Source organism: Nipponia nippon, unplaced genomic scaffold, assembly GCF_047370975.1.
Source record: "Nipponia nippon isolate SJK-2023a ecotype South Korea unplaced genomic scaffold, ASM4737097v1 scaffold_2, whole genome shotgun sequence".
NCBI classification, from domain to species: Eukaryota; Metazoa; Chordata; class Aves; order Pelecaniformes; family Threskiornithidae; genus Nipponia; species Nipponia nippon.
This window is the reverse complement of record NW_028262336.1, coordinates 39,115,729-39,137,587: the sequence shown is the minus strand read 5'-3', so window position 1 is coordinate 39,137,587 and position 21,859 is coordinate 39,115,729. Positions and strand designations below refer to the sequence as shown.

At 45.0% G+C, this 21,859-nt stretch overlaps 1 protein-coding gene and 1 long non-coding RNA gene across 3 annotated transcripts in view; one reads left to right on the top strand and one right to left on the bottom strand.

The window, feature by feature from the left end:
* Nucleotides 1-7,988: 7,988 nt before the first annotated feature.
* On the bottom strand, nt 7,989-16,832 carry LOC148055752 (uncharacterized). Its single transcript, XR_015704982.1, has 3 exons — nt 16,694-16,832; nt 11,914-12,061; nt 7,989-9,652 (listed from the first exon to the last, which is right to left on the bottom strand). It is a non-coding gene; the product is annotated as an uncharacterized LOC148055752 (long non-coding RNA).
* The window catches only part of LANCL3 (LanC like family member 3), a 41,393-nt gene continuing 35,914 nt past the window's right edge, over nt 16,381-21,859 (top strand). Inside the window, exon 1 of one of the 2 annotated variants that reach the window (XM_087758564.1) lies at nt 16,381-16,993. In XM_087758564.1, coding sequence (XP_087614690.1) covers nt 16,448-16,993 — 546 coding nt within the window. In that variant the 5' untranslated portion in view covers nt 16,381-16,447. The remainder of the gene's footprint in view (nt 16,994-21,859) is intronic. The other variant, XM_087758565.1, reaches the window with a different exon arrangement.

Genomic DNA, 21,859 nt, shown 5'->3' with positions numbered 1-21,859 from the left:
TTAGAGCTATATTTTATCATATAGCTGTACTTGTGAGTGGGTGTGTAGCTATTTCCCTAATACACATGTAAGAGAATGGAAAGGGTATGTTACCAACATTATAAACAAACATTCATATTTTACAATCCCAGCTGGGACTGAATGAATATTTTATGGACTGAAAAGGCAGTTTGGGTTCACTTGGCACAATTCACATGGCAGATAATTTGGAGCTGACCTCAATTTGAGCCGTAGGGGTTAGCAGCGAGTGAGAAAGGAATTGAAGGAGGCAGGTGCGTGTGCTTCCTTGTATGCTGCAATACTTGGCCTTGAAAACTCTCACGGAAGCTGCCAATTTTATATAAAGTACTGAAAAATTAATGGACACAATGACTCAAACTCATTTGTTCTGTCAGCAGGTCAGTGCTGCAATGACCATGCTATCGGTATGTTTAGTCCCTAATTCTGGCCAGTGATAAAGGTGAATAGATTTACTTCACCAGGAATAGGCAGCAATGATGATGCTTGCCCTTGCTTCATAAGGTCGTACAATCAAAGGCGGGGAGTAAACAGTCGTTTGAGAGAGAGCAACTATTGTTCCAAATCTGACTCAGCTCTATTAACAAGTTATGAAAAGTGTCTGAAAGCAAATCACATTTCATTTTTCAGTGGCATAAAATACTGAGGGGGGTGGGTTGGTGTGCAATATTTTAATTGTTTGGCCACCTCAGTGAGAAATCAATCATTTGAAAAACATGAGTGGTTAGAAACTCTCAACTAGCTTTCGATCAAAAGAGAATAGGAGTATAGCAAAAATTTTCTTTTCTATTTTTCAGGTGGGTTATGTTATATATTTTATACTGCTGTTTGATTTGATCATTCTTGACAACTTTCTGCATATGATGCAGAATTCTCCATCTGGAAGAAATATTAACTCATCTCCCTCATACAGAATAAAAAGAATGACGACAGTTGGGCTTATGCCTGTGAGCAGAAAAATTGTGTTGCACTCTCTGAGGATGTGAAGAGAACAATGTCTAAAGGAATTATTCTGGGCTGGTTAAATAATTATAAAAGATGCAATAATTATGATTTGATCTTGGTTCTTATGTTTACCTTTTTCTGATTTTCCAAACTGTTTGTTGCTTGTGGTTATTCAGAACATGGGGAATTTAAGAAGGCCAGTGTGCATATGTGTGTGTGTGTGTTTGACAAACATGATAAATAAAATTTTATTTATAGTTCTAATTCGCAATCTTTGAATTCCTTGCAGTAAACAAATAAAAGATAGTTTGTTTGCAAATAGGTATGACATATCTTTCTTTGGTTGCTTCAGTCATTACTCAATGATGTTATGAAGGTTAAATATGCAACTGAAAGTGGTAGATTTATTTATCTTATTTGAAAAAGCTCAATACCAAAGTCCAGAGGCATTCAAATAAGTCCTAGTTTGACTGGCAAAAATAAAATTTCACTTTTATATCTCTCAATAATATTTGACTTTTAATTTAGTGATATCATTGTTCTTTATCATGGGAAATTACAAGATAATTAAATTACAGTAAGATTTCAGAATATTTTTCACCTGAGCAGCTTTTCTCTTTATGATGAAAAATACGTCCTACTCCCCCTACTCTATATCTGAGAAATTGCCACAGCCACTGAAGGCACACAGGAGATCATTAGCTAAGGCAAGAACTGAGATGAGTTTCTCTGATTTGTGAATCTGTATCCTAGCCACCTGATTAGGTAACATTTATTCCAGTAGCAAATAGTCAATCGTTATTATGTGCACTGCAGTACAATCTGGGAAGCTACAAGCAGAGGTCTGAAACCTACTGTTTTAGGCACTCTGAAAACAAATCAAAAACACAGCATAGCAGGGAAAAATGGTAGATGGAAGAGCAGTGCAGAGCAGCATATTTTTTTCTGAGGGCATTTTTCTTTGTTGTTCTGCATATCCTGGCCAATACTACAGCCTTAAGACGAATTTGACAGCATACAGTCTTCTTTCCATTCTTTGGACAACTGATGATGAAATACGATTTCTGAAGTAAAGAGCATCGACGCAGAAGTTGCCATTCAGTACCCAACAGGCAGCAGAGCCACAAGTGCCCACTTCCTCCTTGTCTAAATAAAATCAGTACTGACTGGAAAGGTAAACATCATTCAATTATAGTATGAAGCCAAAGTCTTTTTCTGACATCACATTTAGAGAGTATGGTCTCAAACATCACTTAAGAGACTCAGGAAATATTAACTAGGAGCCTTCTGAGGGCTCTGTTCAGCAGGGGCTATCAGACACTTACAATGAAAGGAGTGCACACAGGTCTGATAATTTTTTGCAAGTTTTTGTTGTGTCTATGATAGATAACAGAGTATTAACGTCATGGCCAGCCTTATCTGCTAGGACCAGAACCTTTCATCAAGGAAACTAAATTTAAGTTATTCTTAGTGTATGGCATGATAAGCGTTGCGGGGACCTTTGGTAATGCATGTCCATACACTTTATGAATGCTCACAGCTCTGAAGAGCAGAAGAGCCGGATGAAGCCACAGTGCAAGCAGTGCAGCTCCAAGGAAAGGAAAGTGAAGGTTGGGCAGCATCTCAGGTGCCTGGGAGAACTGAAATCTTGTGGGCAGAAGGGCAGCCAAACTGAGTGTGATCCCAGCCAGAGCCTGACAGCACTATAAATAGACACCATAAGGGTCATTCAAAACTCACCTTGAGCCTAATTATTACATTATAATAGTGCAATAGAATCATAGAATCATTTAGGTTGGAAAAGACCTTTAAGATCATCAAGTCCAACTGTTAACCCAGCACTGCCAAGTCCACCACTAAACCATGTCCCTAAGCACCGCATCTACACGTCTTTTAAATACCTCCAGGGATGGGGACTCAACCACTTCCCTGGGCAGCCTGTTCCAGTCCCTGACTACCCTTTCGGTGAAGAAATTTTTCCTAGTACCCAACCTAAACCTCCCACAGTGCAACTTGAGGCTGTTTGCTCTCGTCCTATCCCTTGTTACTTAGGAGAAGAGACCAACCCCCACCTTGCTACAACCTCCTTTCAGGTAGTTGTAGAGAGCAATAAGGTCTCTCCTCAGCCTCCTTTTCTCCAGGCTAAACAACCCCAGTTCCCTCAGCCGCTCCTCTTGGCCACCTGGGTGCACTGCTGGCTCATATTCAGTCAGCTGTCAACCAACACCCCAAGGTCCTTTTCTGCCAGGCAGCTCTCCAGCCACTCCTCCCCAAGCCTGTAGCGTTGCGTGGGGTTGTTGTGACCCAAGTGCAGGACCTGGCACTGAGCCTTGTTGAACTCATACAGTTGGCCTTGGCCCATCGATCCAGCCTGCCCAGATCCCTCTGTAGAGCCTTCCTACCCTCCAGCAGATCAACACTCCCACCCAACTTGGTGTCGTCTGCAAACTTACTGAGGGTGCACTCGATGCCCTTGTCCAGATCACTGATAAAGGTATTAAACAGGATTGGCCCCAATATTGAGCCCTGGGGAACACCACTTGTGACCAGCTGCCAACTGGGTTTAACTCCATTCTCCTCAACGCTTTGGGCTTTGCCATCCAGCCAGTTTTTTACCCAGCAAAGAGTACGGCTGTCCAAGCCAGGAGCAGCCGGTTTCTCCAGGAGAATGCTGTGGGAAACAGTGTCAAAGGCTTTACTAAAGTCTAGGTAAATGACATCCACAGCCTCTGCCTCATCCACTAAGTGGGTCACCTTGTCATAGACGAAGATCAGGTTGGTCAAGCAGGTCCTGCCTTTCATAAACCCATGCTGACTGGGCCTGATCCCCTGGTTGTCCTTAATGTGCCGCATGACGGCACTCAGGATGATCTGCTCCATAACCTTCCCCAGCACCGAGGTCAGACTGACAGGCCTGTAGTTCCTCAGATCCTCCCTCTGGCCCTTCTTGTAGATGGTGTCACATTTGCTAACTTCCAGTCAACTGGGACCTCCCCCGTTAGCCAGAACTGCTGATAAATGATAGAATATGGACATCAGATCTCACAACAGATATGTCTGCAGCGCAGGATAAGTTGTTCTCATGGATTTCCATTGAGTTGCTCAATTTCTAATTGTGGGTTCAAAAAAATGTAGTGCCTGTAGTATTTCTCATGTGTGGTTACCAAAAATGTTTCCAGCAATTCAAAAGTAGAAAATGCAAAAATACCAAAACCAGTTATCTAACTCTCTCACACAAATGTCACAGTAAACTTAGGACTGGCTTTATTTTTTCACTCCACCTTTGTCTTTGTACAGAGGCATACAGCCAATGATGTGCATTCAAAAATACGTGTTAAAACAGGCAGAGTTTTAGAAAAGTAAAAACATCACTTCCAAATAAATGCTTATAGGGCTAAACTGCCACGGTAATCAAGTATCATTAGCTTTTCATATCAAGAGACCTGACTATGGTCTCATGGACATCTTCATGGATGTCAGCTCTGAAAACAGGCATGCCAGTTCCTTGTGCTTTATCAAACAGGTAAGCTGCTCTCTCGCAGAGGATCAATTCACCTGTCTGTTCACCCTACAAATGAAAAGAAGATCTGGGAGCCGGACCAAGACTCTTTGGAGTCACTTTCGGTGTTTTCACCACCATGACCACTCTTTCCAAAAGCAGAGTGCACCAATGGACAGGCCTGAGAGGCAGTCTATGTTCTTCGCTCTTCTCAGTCATAGGATTAGCCTGGCCCAGTCAGCTGCACGTTTTGCCTCATTCCATGAGCATTAACTTAGAGTAAAAAAGCATTAGTGTAGAATAAATGAACTGCGTTTTCATTTCTATCCCCATTAAACAAACACGGCAAATTTCAAGACAACTGGAGCTTGTATGTAGAATCAAGAGCTCTTGACATGTCAGCCTTTAAACGAAATACAATATGCATCTTTAGTTCTGGGAGAGCGTCACTACCCTATAACATCACTGGCATTTTAATTAAAATGCCTCAAAGGAAAGAATAACAGGGAACTTGTAAAACTTATAAGAAATTGCTTGTGTGTGCAGATGTCAAACAGAAGCATAAAATACAACACACAGAAATTCTTTATATTTTTTGTTGCTTTCTTTTTCTTTTTTCCCTTCCCTTCCCTTCCCTTCCCTTCCCTTCCCTTCCCTTCCCTTCCCTTCCCTTCCCTTCCCTTCCCTTCCCTTCCCTTCCCTTCCCTTTCCTTCCCTTCCCTTCCCCAGTTCTATAAGTCCCCGAGGTCAATGTTACAAATACTTCAACTGACAATTTATAACCGAGAAGTCGGGTTTTTGCCAGGACACAAGAATTTTCAGTGTGTCTCATACACAGGTACGTTTGAGGCCCACTGAGGAATTCTGTACTGAGCAAGCTAAGCCCAGCTCCACTTGCTGTGCGACTGACAGTGCGGAGGCATGGCATTACGGGGATGTCTCACCAGATGTCTCCCTTGTATCAAATTCTTATGTGCAAAGTTTTTGGTGAGGTCCAATTAGAAAATCTTCATGAATTCCATTTAAAAGATGTTATGTATGACTATGTAAATATTGCTGCATAGTCATTTGTTCACTAGAGAAGACAGTTTTAAAGTAGTTTCTCCATTTTAAATTATAATGTTCCTTAAAAGAACATCGTTTGCTGATTAGAGATATCAGTTTGTTTAGCTGCAGTGCCTGAAGCTTCAAATTTGATTGCATTCATTTTAATCACATAACTGATCTTATTTTCAGTAACATGGAGTTGTTTGTTCCAAATGCATTTATGAATTCTTAACTCATCTCAGTTATGCCACACGCTGGAAGTTATTATTACTCTTAGTAATTCCTAACATCATAAAAACCCAACCTACACAGAGGAGAAAGTGCTGGAAGAGGGAAGCATCTTTTGAATTTACTTGAAGTAAACTGACTTAATTTCAAGTCTTTAATCCTGCTTATGCTACCCTAAGGGACAGGCTCCAAAAATCCACCTGACCATTGTGCCTCAGATATGAAAGGCCTGTCAACTCCCAGACGCAGACTGACACCAATACGCTTGGCTCATCTCACACTTCCCCTGGCTATGGCTACACCTCACTTGTTTGCAATGCTTTACCAAGTTCTCCTTCTAACTAGATGAAACCTACCTCCCAGAAGCAGCCAGCTCTCTCACTGCTATCCCTTATTCCTCTGGTCTACGGGACAAGAGAGGAGAAAATAGACTAAGGGAGGAGAAAACAGACTACGGGAGGGAGCGTTATTTCACAGCACACCTTCCTGGCTCCTATACCACCTCCCCTGCCCCATGATTGGCATGTCTCCTCACCCTCTGTGTGGGATCTTACTCTTTGGGAGAAGACAAACCTGAACTTTCTGGGCCTGCAAGGCAAGCACCAAAGAGGGTAAACTTTTAACAAAGCAAGGCAGAAAGAGTTTTTGGTGATGGAAGAAATTGCACCTGGCAAGGCACCTTCTACAGGACTTGTCTTCTCTCTGCATCATGCTGGAGGCAGAGACGCCTTTTCAGAAATCTTCGTTTTCAGCTGAGGGTTAGAGCGGGACCTACAATGAATTAACTAATAATTTTACTGCCCACACATGTAAACCTCTGTTCCTAACCTCGTACATTTAACAGTCACGCCTGTGGGCCACAAGGTGAAGAACAGGGATCCAAGGACATAATGTGTTGGCAGCAAAATGTTGCCCAAGTGCCACAGAGCTCCTTTCACACTCCAGTTGCTGCCTGCCAGTGAGCAGGGAGCGCCCACGCTCCCCAGGAGGTGTGTGCCAGGGACATATGGGTGGGAGAGTAAGAGGTTCGTTACCTTGTTCCAGAAGTTAATGGTCTTTAGGTGCTATTTTAGGAAGAGGTCATCACTGGGCCATAAAATGTTTGGAACATGTCCTCTCTCACCCAGATACCCCCTCTGTGGCAATGGTGGGGAGGATGGCAGTGGAAAATTCCTGTGCATAACAAGGTTGGATATACTGGTTTTCCATCTTTTTTAATCGCCCAAGCAGTGAAAAGCACCTGGAGTGACAGCCAAGGCTGATCCAGACGCAGCTCCAGGAAACATTATGCAAGAATAGGACCTTGGTGTAAATGGGAGTCCAGGACCTTAATGCAAATGGGAGTTGAGCTCACTGAAAACATCAGTCAGATCTCCTGCTGAGATAAGGCTGTTCTAATCAGAAGAAACATTTGAAACTTAAATCCATCTTTTGAACAGAACACCACCGAACTCTAAAGGTGGATATGGGAAAATGTGGCTAAGTACCTCAGTGTGTGCCTCTGAGCCTTCCTACGCTGGAAGGCAAAGTGACCTTAAAACGAGGGAACAGTTTGTATGCTGGCTAACACGCAGAGGTTTAACTTCTCCACAGTAGGTAACGAGCGCCAGCGTCTGTGAAAGTCAGTGTGCACTGAAGAAGAAGCATCTGAATGAGGGGAATCCAGAAAGCCAGCCCAGTCCAGCCCTGCCAGCATCAGCAGCTGCACTTCCAAGCACAAAGATTTTATTGCAGCGACTTCTGATGATTGAGTCCGGTGTCCTTTTCAAAGGAGAGGCTTCTCATCAAACTGTGTATTAATGCCCGAATCCGGAGAGCTGATGGCTTTGTCTCATTTGACTCTGACAGAGGGGAGCAGGGAAGGAGAGGCAACAAGAGAAGACAGTAAATGCAGCCAAATTCTTCTAAAACAGTTGTGATTCTAAAAAGTAGTGTTGAGGTTCTTCGTCTTTGCACAAGTGCTGAAAGCAATGAGGTGACACAAAAAAGGCTGACTACCAGCAGCAGTGCGGAAACCAGCAAATAAACCAAGCAGTAAATGAGTAGGTGTAAGTGTTTGGATTTGTTCTGTTTTGATGAGGTGTAAAAGATAATAATCAGAGAAAGGAATGGCTCCGTTTCAAAATGATTTGCAGACTCACCACAGCGAGTTTTATTTTCAAATTTGAAACATGAACTTATACATACATATATATATTTTATGTTTGTGTATAAATATAACATATATATAATTTCTTTTATCTACATTGCCTTCTTCATTAAAGAACTTGAATCATCTGGCTCACATAGAGAACTTACAATAACCGCATTTGTGTGGAAAGGCAGTGGGTTTTTTTCTGTCATTCACTAGTGTCACTTTGTGAAGTCTTAAGAGGTTTAAAATGCCCTTTAAACAGCCTTAATTCTGCCTACTTCAGAGAAATCTCAACTTACAGAAAGCTGGAAAGGGCAAATGTGCTATATCCTGTGCCAGAGCAGTACAGGCCTGATCCACTCGAGCATGTGCTTTGTATCAAGTATGTGAGCAATACTTCTGACCCATACGGTTTACTGATTCAGAGCCTAATTTTGTAATATCTCATCCAAATTTATATCACAGTACCTGAACATTTTGCCTATCAACAGGGAACTAGAATGTCTCCCTGCATAATTCATGAAGCTGTGAATTATTTTTATATATCCTCTAGCTTTTTTTAAAAAGGGATTTGCAAACTGAAGACTAGAAAAACAAAAATGGTTAATGGCATTCTGGAACAATCTTAGAGCGTGATCTTGCGAACAGTATTTACTGAGAGCAGTGGGGGACTGTTCACATATGTAAGATAAATCCCAAGTGTAAACATTTCCTGGATCACAGCTTACACATTTGAGGGTGCAAAAATAAAGCAAAATATTTTTGTTCAAAGTCCAATAGCAATACTTCTTATTATTTTAATTTACAACTTCAAACCACTAATAAAGCTTGCTCCTACTAAAAAAAAACAAGCAAAGAGAGTATAATATATTTCACATTTCTGTTAACTCCCCCTTGGATGCTGAACAAGAAAAATAGCATAAACTGCAACAGATGAGTCTTCATCTAGCACAGTTTAGCACAGCTTCTATGCATCCCATCAGACTAACATATAGCAATGAAATGAAGACAGACGGTGTACTAAGTGCAAGAGCTGTAAATGAATGTGAACAGAAATTGATTTTGAAATGTTCTTGGCACTTTCCCAAGGAAACATTATCACTGTATTTAAGAAAAAGTGCTCCATGCATTGTTTCAGGATTCCTAAGAATTAAAAACTCTGGCCCCCTTAGTTATTTCCTCTTCTGAGACCTATTTTCAGTTCAGTTGCAACATCTACATAAAAAAACCCCAAACTTTTATGGACTCTTAAAATTTAGTAGACCAAGAATAGTACTGGAGTACTGTGTCTAGTTCTGGGCTCCCCAGTACAAGACAGATACGGAGCTACTGGAGAGAGTCCAGAGAAGGGTCACTGAGATTATGACGGGACTGGAGCATCTCTCATATGAGGAAAGGCTGAGAGAGCTGGGACTGCTAGGCCTGGAGAAGAGAAGGCTCAGGGGGATCTCATCAGTGTATATAAATACCCAAAGGGAGGGTGCAAAGAGGACGGAACCAGGATCTTCTCAGTGGTGTCCAGTGACAGCACAGGAGGCAAAGGGCACAAACTGAAACACAGGAGGTTCTGTCTGAACATCAGGAAACACTTCTTTACTGTGAGGGTGACTGAGCACTGGCACAGGCTGCCCCCCAGGAGGCTGTGGAGTCTCCATGCTCAGATATTCAAAAGTCTTCCGGACACGCTCCTGGGCAACCGGCTCCAGGTGACCCTGCCTGAGCAGGGGGCTTGGACCAGATGACATCCAGAGGTCCCTTCCAACCTCAGCCATTCTGTCATCCTGTGAATATATCGAGAATTGTGCTTTAAAATGTGTCAATCCAAAAAATTCCTGAGGTGACTGCAGTTTTCTTGAGTATCAGCCTCATTTATTTTCTGTCTTAAATTAAGTCATCTGTTTCATTCTTTGAGTGGACAAAAACTATACATGCAAAGTCAGGTTATTTTATGTTTTCCGCCGTCTGCAGTTGTAAGGGATAATTCATCAGGATCCCATAGAGAGAAGTCAGTATTCTGCAGATTCATGAAAGCATCTAGAGCAGGCTGCTCTCACTTGCACAAAACTGGACTCGTGCAATTTTGCATGACTCCGTGTTCCCTAACCTAGGCTACTTTACTCCTTAGGTTATGCTGAAAATAGCTGAGATAAAAAGTTCTCAGAAAAAGTCTCATATTAAAGTTTTCATTTTTGTAAACCCAGCTTTGTCTTATGGTTTTGTTAGTTTGACCAAAAAAAAAACAACCAACAACCAACCACCTGGAAGAGGTTTTGTTTCTGAATAATATTGTATTTCTATGTGTGTGACCATGCACGTTTACGTATCTTGTAACATCCAGCATACCACCTGGCACTATGAATGTCTCAAATATGTCAAGCTAAGAAATTTAGACCTGGTCAATATGCATGGCCAAGATGGAAATTTTAAAAAAGGTCAAATGCTGCACTAGTTTTGATGATTCAGAACTTGGAAATCTTCCATCCACATTAGCATGTATACAACTTCCTAGCCTATCATTAAAGGGTAACTTGTTTCTGGAGGTGCTATCTTTCCTCAAGGACATAAAACCATTATCATCACTATCATGATTAGTTGTATTTAAGACCACAGGACATTTTCTTATCAGACTTAGTCTTACAGCCTGAAATTCCAACAACATGTATCATTACTCAGTGTCTGCGGCTGTGTGGTCCCAGTGCTGTAATGGGCCCAGTCACTGCCCTCAGCTCTCTTTATCACCTGCAGGTGCTGTGGGATGAGGCCTGCTCGGGCCGTCCCTGCCCTGGCAAGCGGAAGCATCATCCATTAGTAAATGTCTAACATTTCCAGCACAGCAATTACTGAGATGAGCTAGCACAAAGGCCATAGCAAAACATACAGAGAAGAAAAATCACATAAAACATTATGGATAAAAATGTTAGCTGCTTTCAGGTAAAAAACACTACTTGATTTCAGATATTGATTTTTGTTCCTGTACTTTGAAATGCTTCCTAATTCCAGCTCTGACAAAAATGTTACAATTAAAATCTTGGATCTCACACTGACATCAGTTGTAGAACAGATGCACTTAAGGAAATTCAGAATCGACAATGTATGTTGTACTGACAGACTAATTAGTAAGACAAAAATAAGTTTTGTTTTAATATTAACAGTGGAGTGCACAAAGGGATTTTTTGCTTCCTTATTCTGCCAGTCAATGTCAGAACCATGCAGAGAACTGCAGATTAACTACTACTCTCTAAGCATGTAAGAGTACTTGTGGTTCATTAGATATCACCTTGACCATAAAAATCTGGACATAATCTGCTGTCCAAAGAAACTCTGGATTGTGACAGACCTGTCTGCAGAAAAGAGCTCCACCATCCTGCTAGTTTGAGTAGGTTCAAGCCAAGAGAAGGAAGGCTAGCAATAACAATGCCTATGGAAAAAGCTTGGGATAGGATCAAGGTAATGCTATTCTGAAGTTAGATTTTTGCCAGTTAAGACAAAACTCGGAATTTCAAACCTCCTGCTCTGCAGAAAGCCCTGGCATTTTTCAACAGCTGAATGGCGATTCACCAACCACAAATAAGTCTACACAGAGATACTGAAAAATGTCATACTCTCTTCAGAGTCTTCATAACAGCTGCTATGTTTTTACCTATGCTGAAAACCTTACCAAAATCAGCCCACCTCTCCAAACGGAAAACGTGATATTCTGTAAGCAGAATCAATTTTGTAAGCAATGAGTACCTCTACCCACATTTTCATTATCTTTTTACAAGAACTATTGTCACAAATAAACCCCCCCCAAAACTTTCTAGCCTTGTTTCTTAAGGAAGCAAGGTTTGCATGATCATGCATGTCTGTCCAACTACCTATTCAGCATTTCCCACTATCCTGATAATTTTGCATCTCTTGGCCAATTTCAACCAAATTTGGTAATAAAGACAGTCTCAAAGAAATTAAACTCCTGTTCAATACCTAAGTTTCATGAAACTGAGCAGTGCACAGAAATTCAGTACACCGTTGGAGCAAAAAGTAATTCAGTGCAGCCCCTTACCACGGGCCAAAGGTAACTCAGCTCCCCTCACCAGCCGCAGACACCTGCCAAGTCCCCCAAGCCATCTGCAGCACAGGCTTCACACCAAGTGGGAAGAGCATCGCTGGGATGCAGAGACCAAGGTGAGAAATGACGACACGGGACAGGCCTGGGAATAAGATGGTAATAATGGAAAGCAGAAAACAAATCAGTCAGACACCAGACCTTATTAGTTCTACTTCTCATGGACCAGCTTGATTAACAACAAATACATGCACGTCTCAGAGTGTAGGTCAGCCGCGTAAAAGCACAAGAGCAGTCATTGTATACCCATTGGAATTCAAATGAGGTAGGATAATTTAAATATCTGACACAATATTTAACATAATCTCTGTGAAATAACATGCTTTGTCTTCTGATGTGTAATTTTCCTTGCAATTAAATGGCAATACATGCACTAAAACTTATCGCACTTCTGTCACCCAGAAACTGTGTTTGTATTATCAACTATACACAAGTAACAGAATAAAAGGTTGAGTTAGGAAAAAAGATTCCACTGTGCAATGCCAAAAAGCACTTCATTTTCAAAACAGGTCCTCATATCACTGTCAATTAATCATCATGGAACAAAAAACACAACAGCTTTTATGTAGCTCTGTAAGTGGAGTCCATACAGAACAGGATAGCCTAACCTGAGAAATGAAAAAAATACTTATGTAGGAAACCAGAATATACTGAGCAACCAGAGACCGACGGGGCAATGTGGCTATGGAATGACAATGCTATGAAATCCTTGCGGCTGCCTCTGCTGCATGACTCCTGGTCAGGCTCCTCCACATTTTGGCTACTAGCATGGTCTCTGCAGTGCACGGTGAGAATTTCCTCTTCAAGAACGCATGAGAGGGAAGGTAGAAGAAGGGCATATGGGGAATAGAAGTACTTCTTTTCTAATGCAGACATGGAACTGGGATAGAGGTGACCCTGTAAGCCCCACAGCCACTTGTTTAGGAGTGTGGATTCCCAGGACAAAGTCCAAACAGGCAGGGAGAGGAGCTATCTGCAAAGCTGACCTGTAGTGGCAAAGCTCTCCGGGGAGGGAACAGCAGCACTGGCCAGTAAGGGGTACCGATGGCTGATTTTAATAGGCAGAGTGGGAACTAATTTTGAATTTAACAGTCAGTGTGCTCAAACCAGCCTGGAGATCCTCTAGCACAACCCTGCTAGTGTGTTCACACCACTGAATACACTTCTGTTACAGAAGCTCAGCCTGTATATGGGAGCCCAGGGTTCCAGCTTGGGCTCAGGAGAGGTATGGAATACTGGGTAGGAACGAAACTGGAAACCATGTAGGTATCCGTAAGGCATTTGTTAGGACACGCCTACAGTCCCAACACAGACTACTGTGCTCTGTTGGAAATATCAGATGGCATGGATTCCCTGAAGGAACATGTAAATAAACAAGTAGAAGCAAACAAGCATACGTGAACAAGTACACCAATAAGTAGTTAGCCCTACTTTGACATGGGTTGCACTAGATGAGCTCCTAAGGACCCTCCCAACCTGAATTATTCCATGATTTTATCAATATGCAACAAGTGTATCTCCAGAATATGTGTTCTATAATGACGGATTTACTAGAACAGAAGAAACAGCTTTGAGGCTTCAGCTCCCTCCTCCACAGTTACCTCTACCCACCATGCCAGTATTATATCCTTTCCTTGTACAATCCACAATTTGTTTCCCTGTCCTTGGCTTGCTGCATCAGATTTACAGAGCCAAAGAGGAGGCGTGGCATGCCCAGGGAGCACAAACCAGGGAGCTGCAGCAGTGCAGAAGGGTGAGAGGGGGTAATTCACATTTTTCTCAAGTTGAAGCCATACACTGGAGGCCCACACTTACTCTGGACCCAAGAGGAGGGCAAACCTCAAAGGATGATCTGATGAGAGACACATGATCTACACCTGAGAATCACCCCTACTTCTCTTCCATTTGTATCAGGACTGCATCTACACTTGGGTGAGTGAAAACGGTACAGAACACGTCCTGTCTAAAAGCATGAAACTTGTACATGAAAACATGAGCAGTTTAAGACTTAATTTTTTTACAGCTATAAGAAGCATATGTGTAACTTTGGTTTATCTCTCCTTTTCGCTTTGGTGGTTTAATACTCCTATACAAGAGAAGTACAGCAGAAACTCTCATCCTCATTTCTTGCCTGATTGCTGTATGACATCTGCTAACCCTACAGTGGCTAAGCACTCTTTACTTTGTCAAAAGACTCTCCAGAGCACAGAAGATGTTCCTTTTCGGCATGTCATTACTGACTCCTTTTTGAAAAATATTGTAGAAGTCTTATTTGACCCTCATATAGAAAAGTGTTGCTAACCCAACTGATTTTCTTATGAATTCTGTATTTTTCTTAAATCCTTTGCTGCTGAAACTGGCAGACATCCATTTCCACTTGCTGAGGTTCTCAAAAAGAGGTGCCTGCACCAAGGTTGCTCACTCAGTTACTTTCACTGCAGGGAGACAAGCACCTCCAGTGAGAGGATTCCTTTGCATCAAGGGTAAGACCGTGTCTGAGACACCTCCCACCCCAAAAGACTGCAGGAAAATACCAGCCCTTTTAATCTGAAAATAAGATTGAGAAGATGAAGCAAGCATCCCCAAAATGTGGAACAAATGGTGTCAGAATGAAAAATAAAACTCCCAAATTTTCACTTAAAAGAGCACTTAGGGAATACACTTCTCTACAACCAACAGAAATTAAGCTGGAAAATCCTTAGTTGCACCCTGAACCCTACCAACAGGCCAACAGAAGCCAGTTTATGACAGAAAATAATATATGAATGAGATGTTTTAACCATTGGTTCGGCATTTTCACATTTTCAATGCTTGAGATCGCCAAGATCTGCATGGCAGAAACCACATATGGTATAGTTGTGAATAAGACAAAAAATGGGGCTTTAAGGAACACTGTAGAAGCACAGGCTGGTGGGTGGTACCTGGAACATACATAAACATGGCAAAAATGCACTGAATGAATGCATAGAAACCAAAATCAGAGGGTGGGAGCAAATGTTTCTGAGCAGACCATAAACCCAAAAAAAGGAAGGAAAGATAAAGGACAGGTGAGTTGAAACAAAAAGTGGATGTGAAAGTGCAAGTGAGGAGCTGCAGAGAGCTGAAGGTACTTTGAGGGGGAGGCAGGAGGAGGGCTGAAACAAGCAGCCAGCATGAAGCAGAGAGAAGCCAGCCGCAGCTCTAGAAAGGTCTTTCAGCGCCCAAAGGACAGGGCTTTGGCTCTCGCTGCTGCTGTTCCAGCTGCTGGCTACTGGCTGCAGCCTCCAGCAAGCTGCTCCCTCCGCCTTCCTTTGGGGGGGCCCTCAGTTACAGAGGCTGCATCTCCAGAAAAAGCTCCAGAGACCACCAAGCGACCGTCAGTCATGGATCTTTGATGATAAATTCACTTATGATGCACACGTTCACATCGTCAGGGGAAGATGTAACAACTGTGTATTTGTATCATGTAAGGGTTCCCCTTAGTATCTGCTTCAAGATTTTCCTTCTTTTTTTTTTTTTTCCTTTCCTTTAACTAGGAATCTATTCAGTGGCCTAAATTTTCTGTTCCACATAAGCTCTGCTTGGCTCACGTGTGAAGCAAAGGGGCCAAAGATGGCCTGGTGCCATTGCCGGTCTGCGGGGGACTTGCTTAGCTTTCCATGTAAACTGGCCTCAGGCTGCCCTCGTTTGGATTTGGCTACATCCTTCATTCAGCTTTGGCTAGGGCAGCCCCCGCGGGGCCGTCCCACGGCCAGGAATAACTCAGCAGCCCTCGGGACGCCCTTCCCGCCCCTGGATCTCTCCCGCAGGCCCGGCACTCATCCCGCAGCCAAATCTCCCGGCAGCAGTGGGGCGGGAGAGGATGAAAAACCCAATAAACGCCTTTTCCTCGGGGATCTGCGGGCGGGTCGGGCGAGGGCACAGCGGGGCCCTGGATGCGGGCAGGATGAAGCGCCCGGCAGGACGAGCCGGACGCCAGAACCCGGCCGGCCTCCCCCAGGGCTCGGCTCAGCGCCCTGGAAATCCGCGCCAGTCACAGCCACCTCTTCCACAGCTCAGCGGCCGCTCAGGAAGCGCCCGCTGCGGGCAGCTGGGGCGGCAGCCTACGGCCCCCGCGCCGAGGGGCGCTGAGGCGGGCGGCGGCGGCGGCGGCGGCCGCTCCGCCCCGGGCTGGGGGAGGCGGCGGCCGCCCTGTGGCAGACCCGTCCCCGGCACCGCCGGGGCGACCGGCCCGTCTCGCCCCCTCCTCCGCTCTCCGCGGCTCGGCAGCCGCCGCCTCGCCCGCCGCCCCTCACGGGCAGCGCCGCGCCCCTCCCCGGGGCCCGGCGGGCGTCTGAGGGGGCGCCGCTCTCCCGCCTCTCCCGCCGCCTCCCGCCTCCGCCGCGCTCCCGCCTCCCCGCTCCCCCGCCCCCTCCCCCGGCAGCTCCCCGCTCGCTCCCTGCCGCCGCTCCCCGCTGCGCAGAGCGCCGCGCCGCGCCGCGCCGGCGGGGGCATGGAGAGCCAGCGCTGCTTCGCCAACCGCTTCGATGACTACCCGGGCAGCCCGGCGGCGGCGCCGGACAGGGAGGCGGCGGTGCCGCTGGTGACGGCCACCATCGAGCGGATCCTGCGGGAGCTGCCGCCCCTGGGCGGCCCCCGCGGCTGCCAGGGCGGGCTGTACGGCGGCGTGGCCGGCGTGGCCTACATGCTCTACCACGTCGCGCAGTGCCCGCTCTTCGCGCCGTCGCGGGAGGCCTACCTGCGAGCCGCCCGCCGCGTCGTGGACGCCTGCCTGCGCTACCAGGAGGGCGGCGGCGAGGCCGACGCCGACACCCGCGCCGCCTTCCTGCTCGGCGGCGCCGGGGTGTACGCGGTGGCGGCGCTGGTCTACCGCGCCCTGGGGCTGCCCGACTTCGCCCGGCCGCTGGGCAAGTTCCGGGAGCTGAGCGAGGTCTGCGCCCCGCTCTCCTTCCTCGAGTGCGGCTCCGACGAGCTCTTCGTCGGCCGCGCCGGCTACCTGTGCGCCGCCCTGGTGCTGAAGCAGCGGCTGGGCATGGAGGTAAGGGCGGCGGCGGCGGCGGCTCTCCCCCGCGGCGGACCGGCCCCGCCGTCGCGGCCGTCGGCGGGTCCCCGGGGAGCTGGCGGCGGTGCCTGGGGCTGGCACCCCGGCGTCCCGCCCCGCGATGCCGCCCAGGCTCGCCTCTGGTCCGCGGTGGAGGGGGATGCACCGCTACCGGGGCTCTCCACCAAAAAGGAAAAAAAGAAAAAGAAACCCGCCTTTTCCAGCTTGCACTTTGGGGGCACGCTTCAGGAAGAGCCCCGGGGGAGCTTTCTCTGGTAGCTGTTTCTCCGCATTGCTCCTCCCCTACAATAAAAGGTGCATCTTTTGCAAGAGGGAGTGGGGGGCAGAGGGCGTGCGGGCTGCGGTCCCGCTTCTGGGGGGGCTCTGGAGCCGAGCAGGGGGCTGCACCCCGCTGCGGGTCGCTCCCGGGCACGCCGAGAGCATCAGCTGTTGGTTGCCAGGTGGTGAATTATTTGTCAGGGGCAACCCCGGGCTTTTCAAGACTATTTCTGTAAAATGAAGTGGGTAAGAAAAGAAAGAGTGTTGGGTAGAATAGAGTGAGGAACCTTGTAATACTAAGTGGTGCTGTGCTATAAGTCACAAGCAAGGAACCAGATTTTCAGAGGCTCTCTGATTTACTAACCCCAGCATACAGAAGCTGGTAGTCTTTTGGAAATCTGGCCATGTATTTTGGTGCTTTTCATGAATGAGAGCTGTTTTTTTTTGGAAGCGTGAGATGTGATTATGGTTCAGTGCGCTGTTGGTTTCAGTCATCGGGATTTTACCCTAGGATATTGTCATTGTCATTGTCAGTGCTGAAATTCAGAGCTTCCACTGACTACAGCATAATAATTAGTGCAACTGGTTCTGTTTGCTGTGGTGTTTGTTACTAAGTGGTCAGTGTGGTATCTGAGCAGGCATTTGGTAGATTTTTGTTCCTGTCCTCTTGTCAGGTCCAATCTGTGTTTCCTCTCTTAATCACTGATTTGCAAGTTCGTACGCTTCTGGCTTTCTTTCCTCCTGGGAGAGGAAGCAACTATTACAAGTAAATAAATGATGTAAAAACAAGTGGCTCTGCCCCATCCAATACCAGTCATTGCAATGAGAATCCAAGGAAATTCATTTAATGGAGGAGTCAGGAGACTCCAGGGCATTCAGAGAAGGCAAGAAGAATGCTAAGTCAGTTGAATGTTTTGATTGCTGTGAACAAAAATTCTTACAGCACGAGGCATTTAAAGTAGCATACCAGATGTGCTAACTGTTTCTTTGTACAGGATGCTGTCTGAAGAAGCGTAGCCATAAAAGTGATGATGTTATTCGTAACCATGACATAACCAAACTTTTTATTCTGACAGCTTTGTCTACGTGAGGAATGTTTTGTAGATTTGTCACAATTCTACATGCAGTGTGCAGCAGTGCCAGCCTGAGAGGATGGTTCCTCACAGAGGAATAAGCCATCCCTCTTAGTTCAGGTTGCACTGGGGGAGTGTGTCTGGTACCCATGTCAGTGCTTATGATGGTGTCGTGACATACCAGCTGAATGAGGTAGCACCCTGGACTCTACTGCTTCATTTAATTCCTTCATCCCTTTGTCTTGCGTCCTTGAGAGCAATCACTGAGCAGTTTGGAGAGTAGGTGCAATCCCCTCTGACAGGCAGTGCGAAGAAAGGGGAAAGCTCTCCTCTCTGCTTGCTTGCTTGCTGAAAAATTATACTTTACGCAGCTGTAAAGAGTTAAACATCCCCACAGATAAGCACAGGTATGCACTTATTGTGGAATCCATTTAGCAGGTGAGCTAAGTACAGTCACAGAGGGGTTTATTTTGCCAGTAAAACATATCCCGTGTCCCCTTGCTGATGTTTTAATCAGTAAGCTAACATCCTTTCATAGTATTATGTATTCTGTCACCGCATTGTAATTTTAAATATATGGTGCAAGAAATAAATCAAAATAATCTAAACTGTTAAGTATTAATAAAACCAACTTTAATTCTTAATTGTAACAAAAATTCAAGCTTTTAATTAAAATATTTTGTTCCTTAATGAGGAAAATGATAATGACTTCTAGTCTATGTGTACTCATGCTTGAGCAAAATTTGGGTCCTTTGATAAACGTTCCCATCCTAATACAGAATTATTTTAATTAGTACATTGCTAGACCAGACCCTGCATCTTTTTGCAAATGAAGAACAGGATGCCCAGAGAGAGTGCATGTCATTTATTACCCAAGGTCAAACGGTAAGCCAGGTACATCCCAGAATAGAAGCAACGTCTTGTGATTCGAACCACTGGAAAATGCTACCTCCTGTAATTTGATTGTGCACAGTCTCACATGGCTCATTGCAGCATGTTTTCTTGTTTGCCGCGTTCTTTTTTTTGAGGACGCTGTGCAAACATTTCCAGCACAAAGTGAAATCCATTCCTTATGTTGAAATACAGCCGCTGCTGCCCATATGGTTGTTTTTTTTCCTCTGAAGAAATCAAATAGTGACCTATATACAAGAAATTGCTTGCCCTTGAAGAAAGCCTTCTTGAGCAAATTTTACAATTTATGTTATGCGTTTGGTTTTTGTTTTTTCCGGGCAGGGAGGGAAGGAGACTGTTTTATTTCACTAACCACCAGTTTAGCTCAGCTGCTGTGCCCTGATGCTTTAGTGTCTTGCTAAAGAGTCTCAGCGTTTTAAAGCTTCACATGTTCTTCAGAAAGTTAATGGACTGTCCTGAAGGATCCAGTCTGTTGAATAACACTGACCTCATGTGAAGAAGGCATTTACATTCAGCTGGTTTTCAGAGTTTTAGGCTAATACAGCATTTTTCCCTGATGAATTAATTGGGAGTTTTCGCATGAGTAAGGATCACTTCAACAGTCAAGGCTTGACAGGATCTGACTTTCGTGATGCACTATGCATTAGGAAAGATGTTTGTTTTCATCCTTTCTTTAATTTCCATTACATTGTAGTCAGTGCTTCCCAGGCAGAGATGGGTTTGGCAGAAACAATATGTCATTTGTATAAGGTACATATAAATTAGGTGCATGTACTTCAGCTGTCCTTAACTGCTGTGTTTTCACTGTTCAGGGGAAATTTTGTTTCTGTTCTGTCTTCTTCAGCTACCTCTTTTTCTGATGGTTGGTTCATTATGTGTTCTTGGGGAAATTTGTCGGTCCTGCTTTTAATTCTCTTCACTCAGTCTCTGTTTGCTTGTGCAAACAGTAGTAAGACACCATTAAAATGGTGGTCCCATCCCCCTGTTCGGATGGTGTTTTATCCTCTCCTCATTTTTTCTCAGTGATGTTTCTGTCCCATTTTGCGGTTGATGGAGCATGGTGTGTCTCGGTAGTTGCGCTTCCTTCTGGCAATGTAGCTGTGAGATGACGGAGGAGAAGGTACAGAAGTTCAAGTGGCTTCTTGCATCACCATCTGCTAAGATGTTCTAGCCTTTTAGCACAGCTCGGGTTTTTTTTTAATAACAGACTGAAGCGATGGGCTTGACTGACTTCCAGTAGCTCTGGGTTGCAGCAGAAAAGACAGCGTTGGATAGCAGTGTACCATGTAGGAGGCAGGGCAGCATTTTGCATGACTGCCTGATGCTATGGTTTCATTAGAGACTGTAGTTTTGAAAGTCATTGGGGACACCGTAAAAGACCCTCCTCGCCTGCAGTTGCAGTGGTGACAGGCTGAACCAGCACACCCTGCCAGCAACACGGCCAAACCAGTTCCCTTGGCGGCTGAGCCACTGGGGTGAGTCTTGAGAGCCTGCAGGGACCTTGAGATCTTTCATGCCATTACGTGGTTAAGCTTTCTGTCTCTATGGCAGAGGGGCAGCTCAGTTTCCTTTTCCAACAAATGCGATGTCGTGGTTTGGTGTATGTTTCTGAGGTTGTTGCCCTGTCACAGGGAGGGCATAATTCTGATGTTATTCTGTTACGGGATGCTCAGAAAGGGCAATGGTCTTTCCATTGAGTGTAGGTCCCTGCTAAAAAACATACTCACCCTAGCTGCTGTCTATCAATCACCAGAGCCTCTTTTCCTCTTGGTGCTCACAAGATTGCAGATCAAGCTGACCAACTTCACCTGGTACACGGAAAACAGAAATAGCACTGCTGTGCGATGTCTGGGATCTGGGTGCCACAGCAAGGGAGGTGTGAGGCAGGACTGGCTTTAAAAGCAGTGGAACAGGCTGATGTGCAGTGCATGGGACCTGACAGGTCCAGCCAGTGTATTTCATAATATTCTGGGAGAGAAGATATAAATGAATGAAATAGTTTTCTTTCAAGGCCTCAGACATCTTTAGATGATATTACTTGTTCCTCAGAGTCTTCCCTCCACCTAGTGTTTAAAGAGTGTTGTAAGTTACTTCACAATTTTTGTCTGTTTTTTTCAACGTCAGAAAAAAATTCAGAAAGTGTGAGAGGTAGGAGTTTCCTGAATCCTGCCTAGAACATGTTCATTTACGACTCTTTAAAATGGGATGTAAATGTATTCATGCCGAACATCTTGTTTATGAAAGACACTCGATGGACTGATCTTAGAAAGGCAGATCTGCAAAATACCCACAGGAGCGATGCACCTCCGAGTGCTGTGGCGCAGGGTCCCCATGTCGGGCTTTTAATTTCACCTATGCCTGAAAGGGAAGGTTGTCCTTTGAGGTGAGATTTCATTCCTTCTCTATGCCCATTGAAGTCCTTTCTCTCTGTGGAAGAATTTGCCAGTTTATCTGAAACGTGGTGTTTGAAATGTCAAATATCATGGGGCTAGCTGGAGCTGTACTGATTTCATTATTTCATTTTACACAGATCACTACACAGCCAGGATGCTGTTTTTTGCCACAGAGGATTTAAATGAGATACCAGTAAAAATAAAAA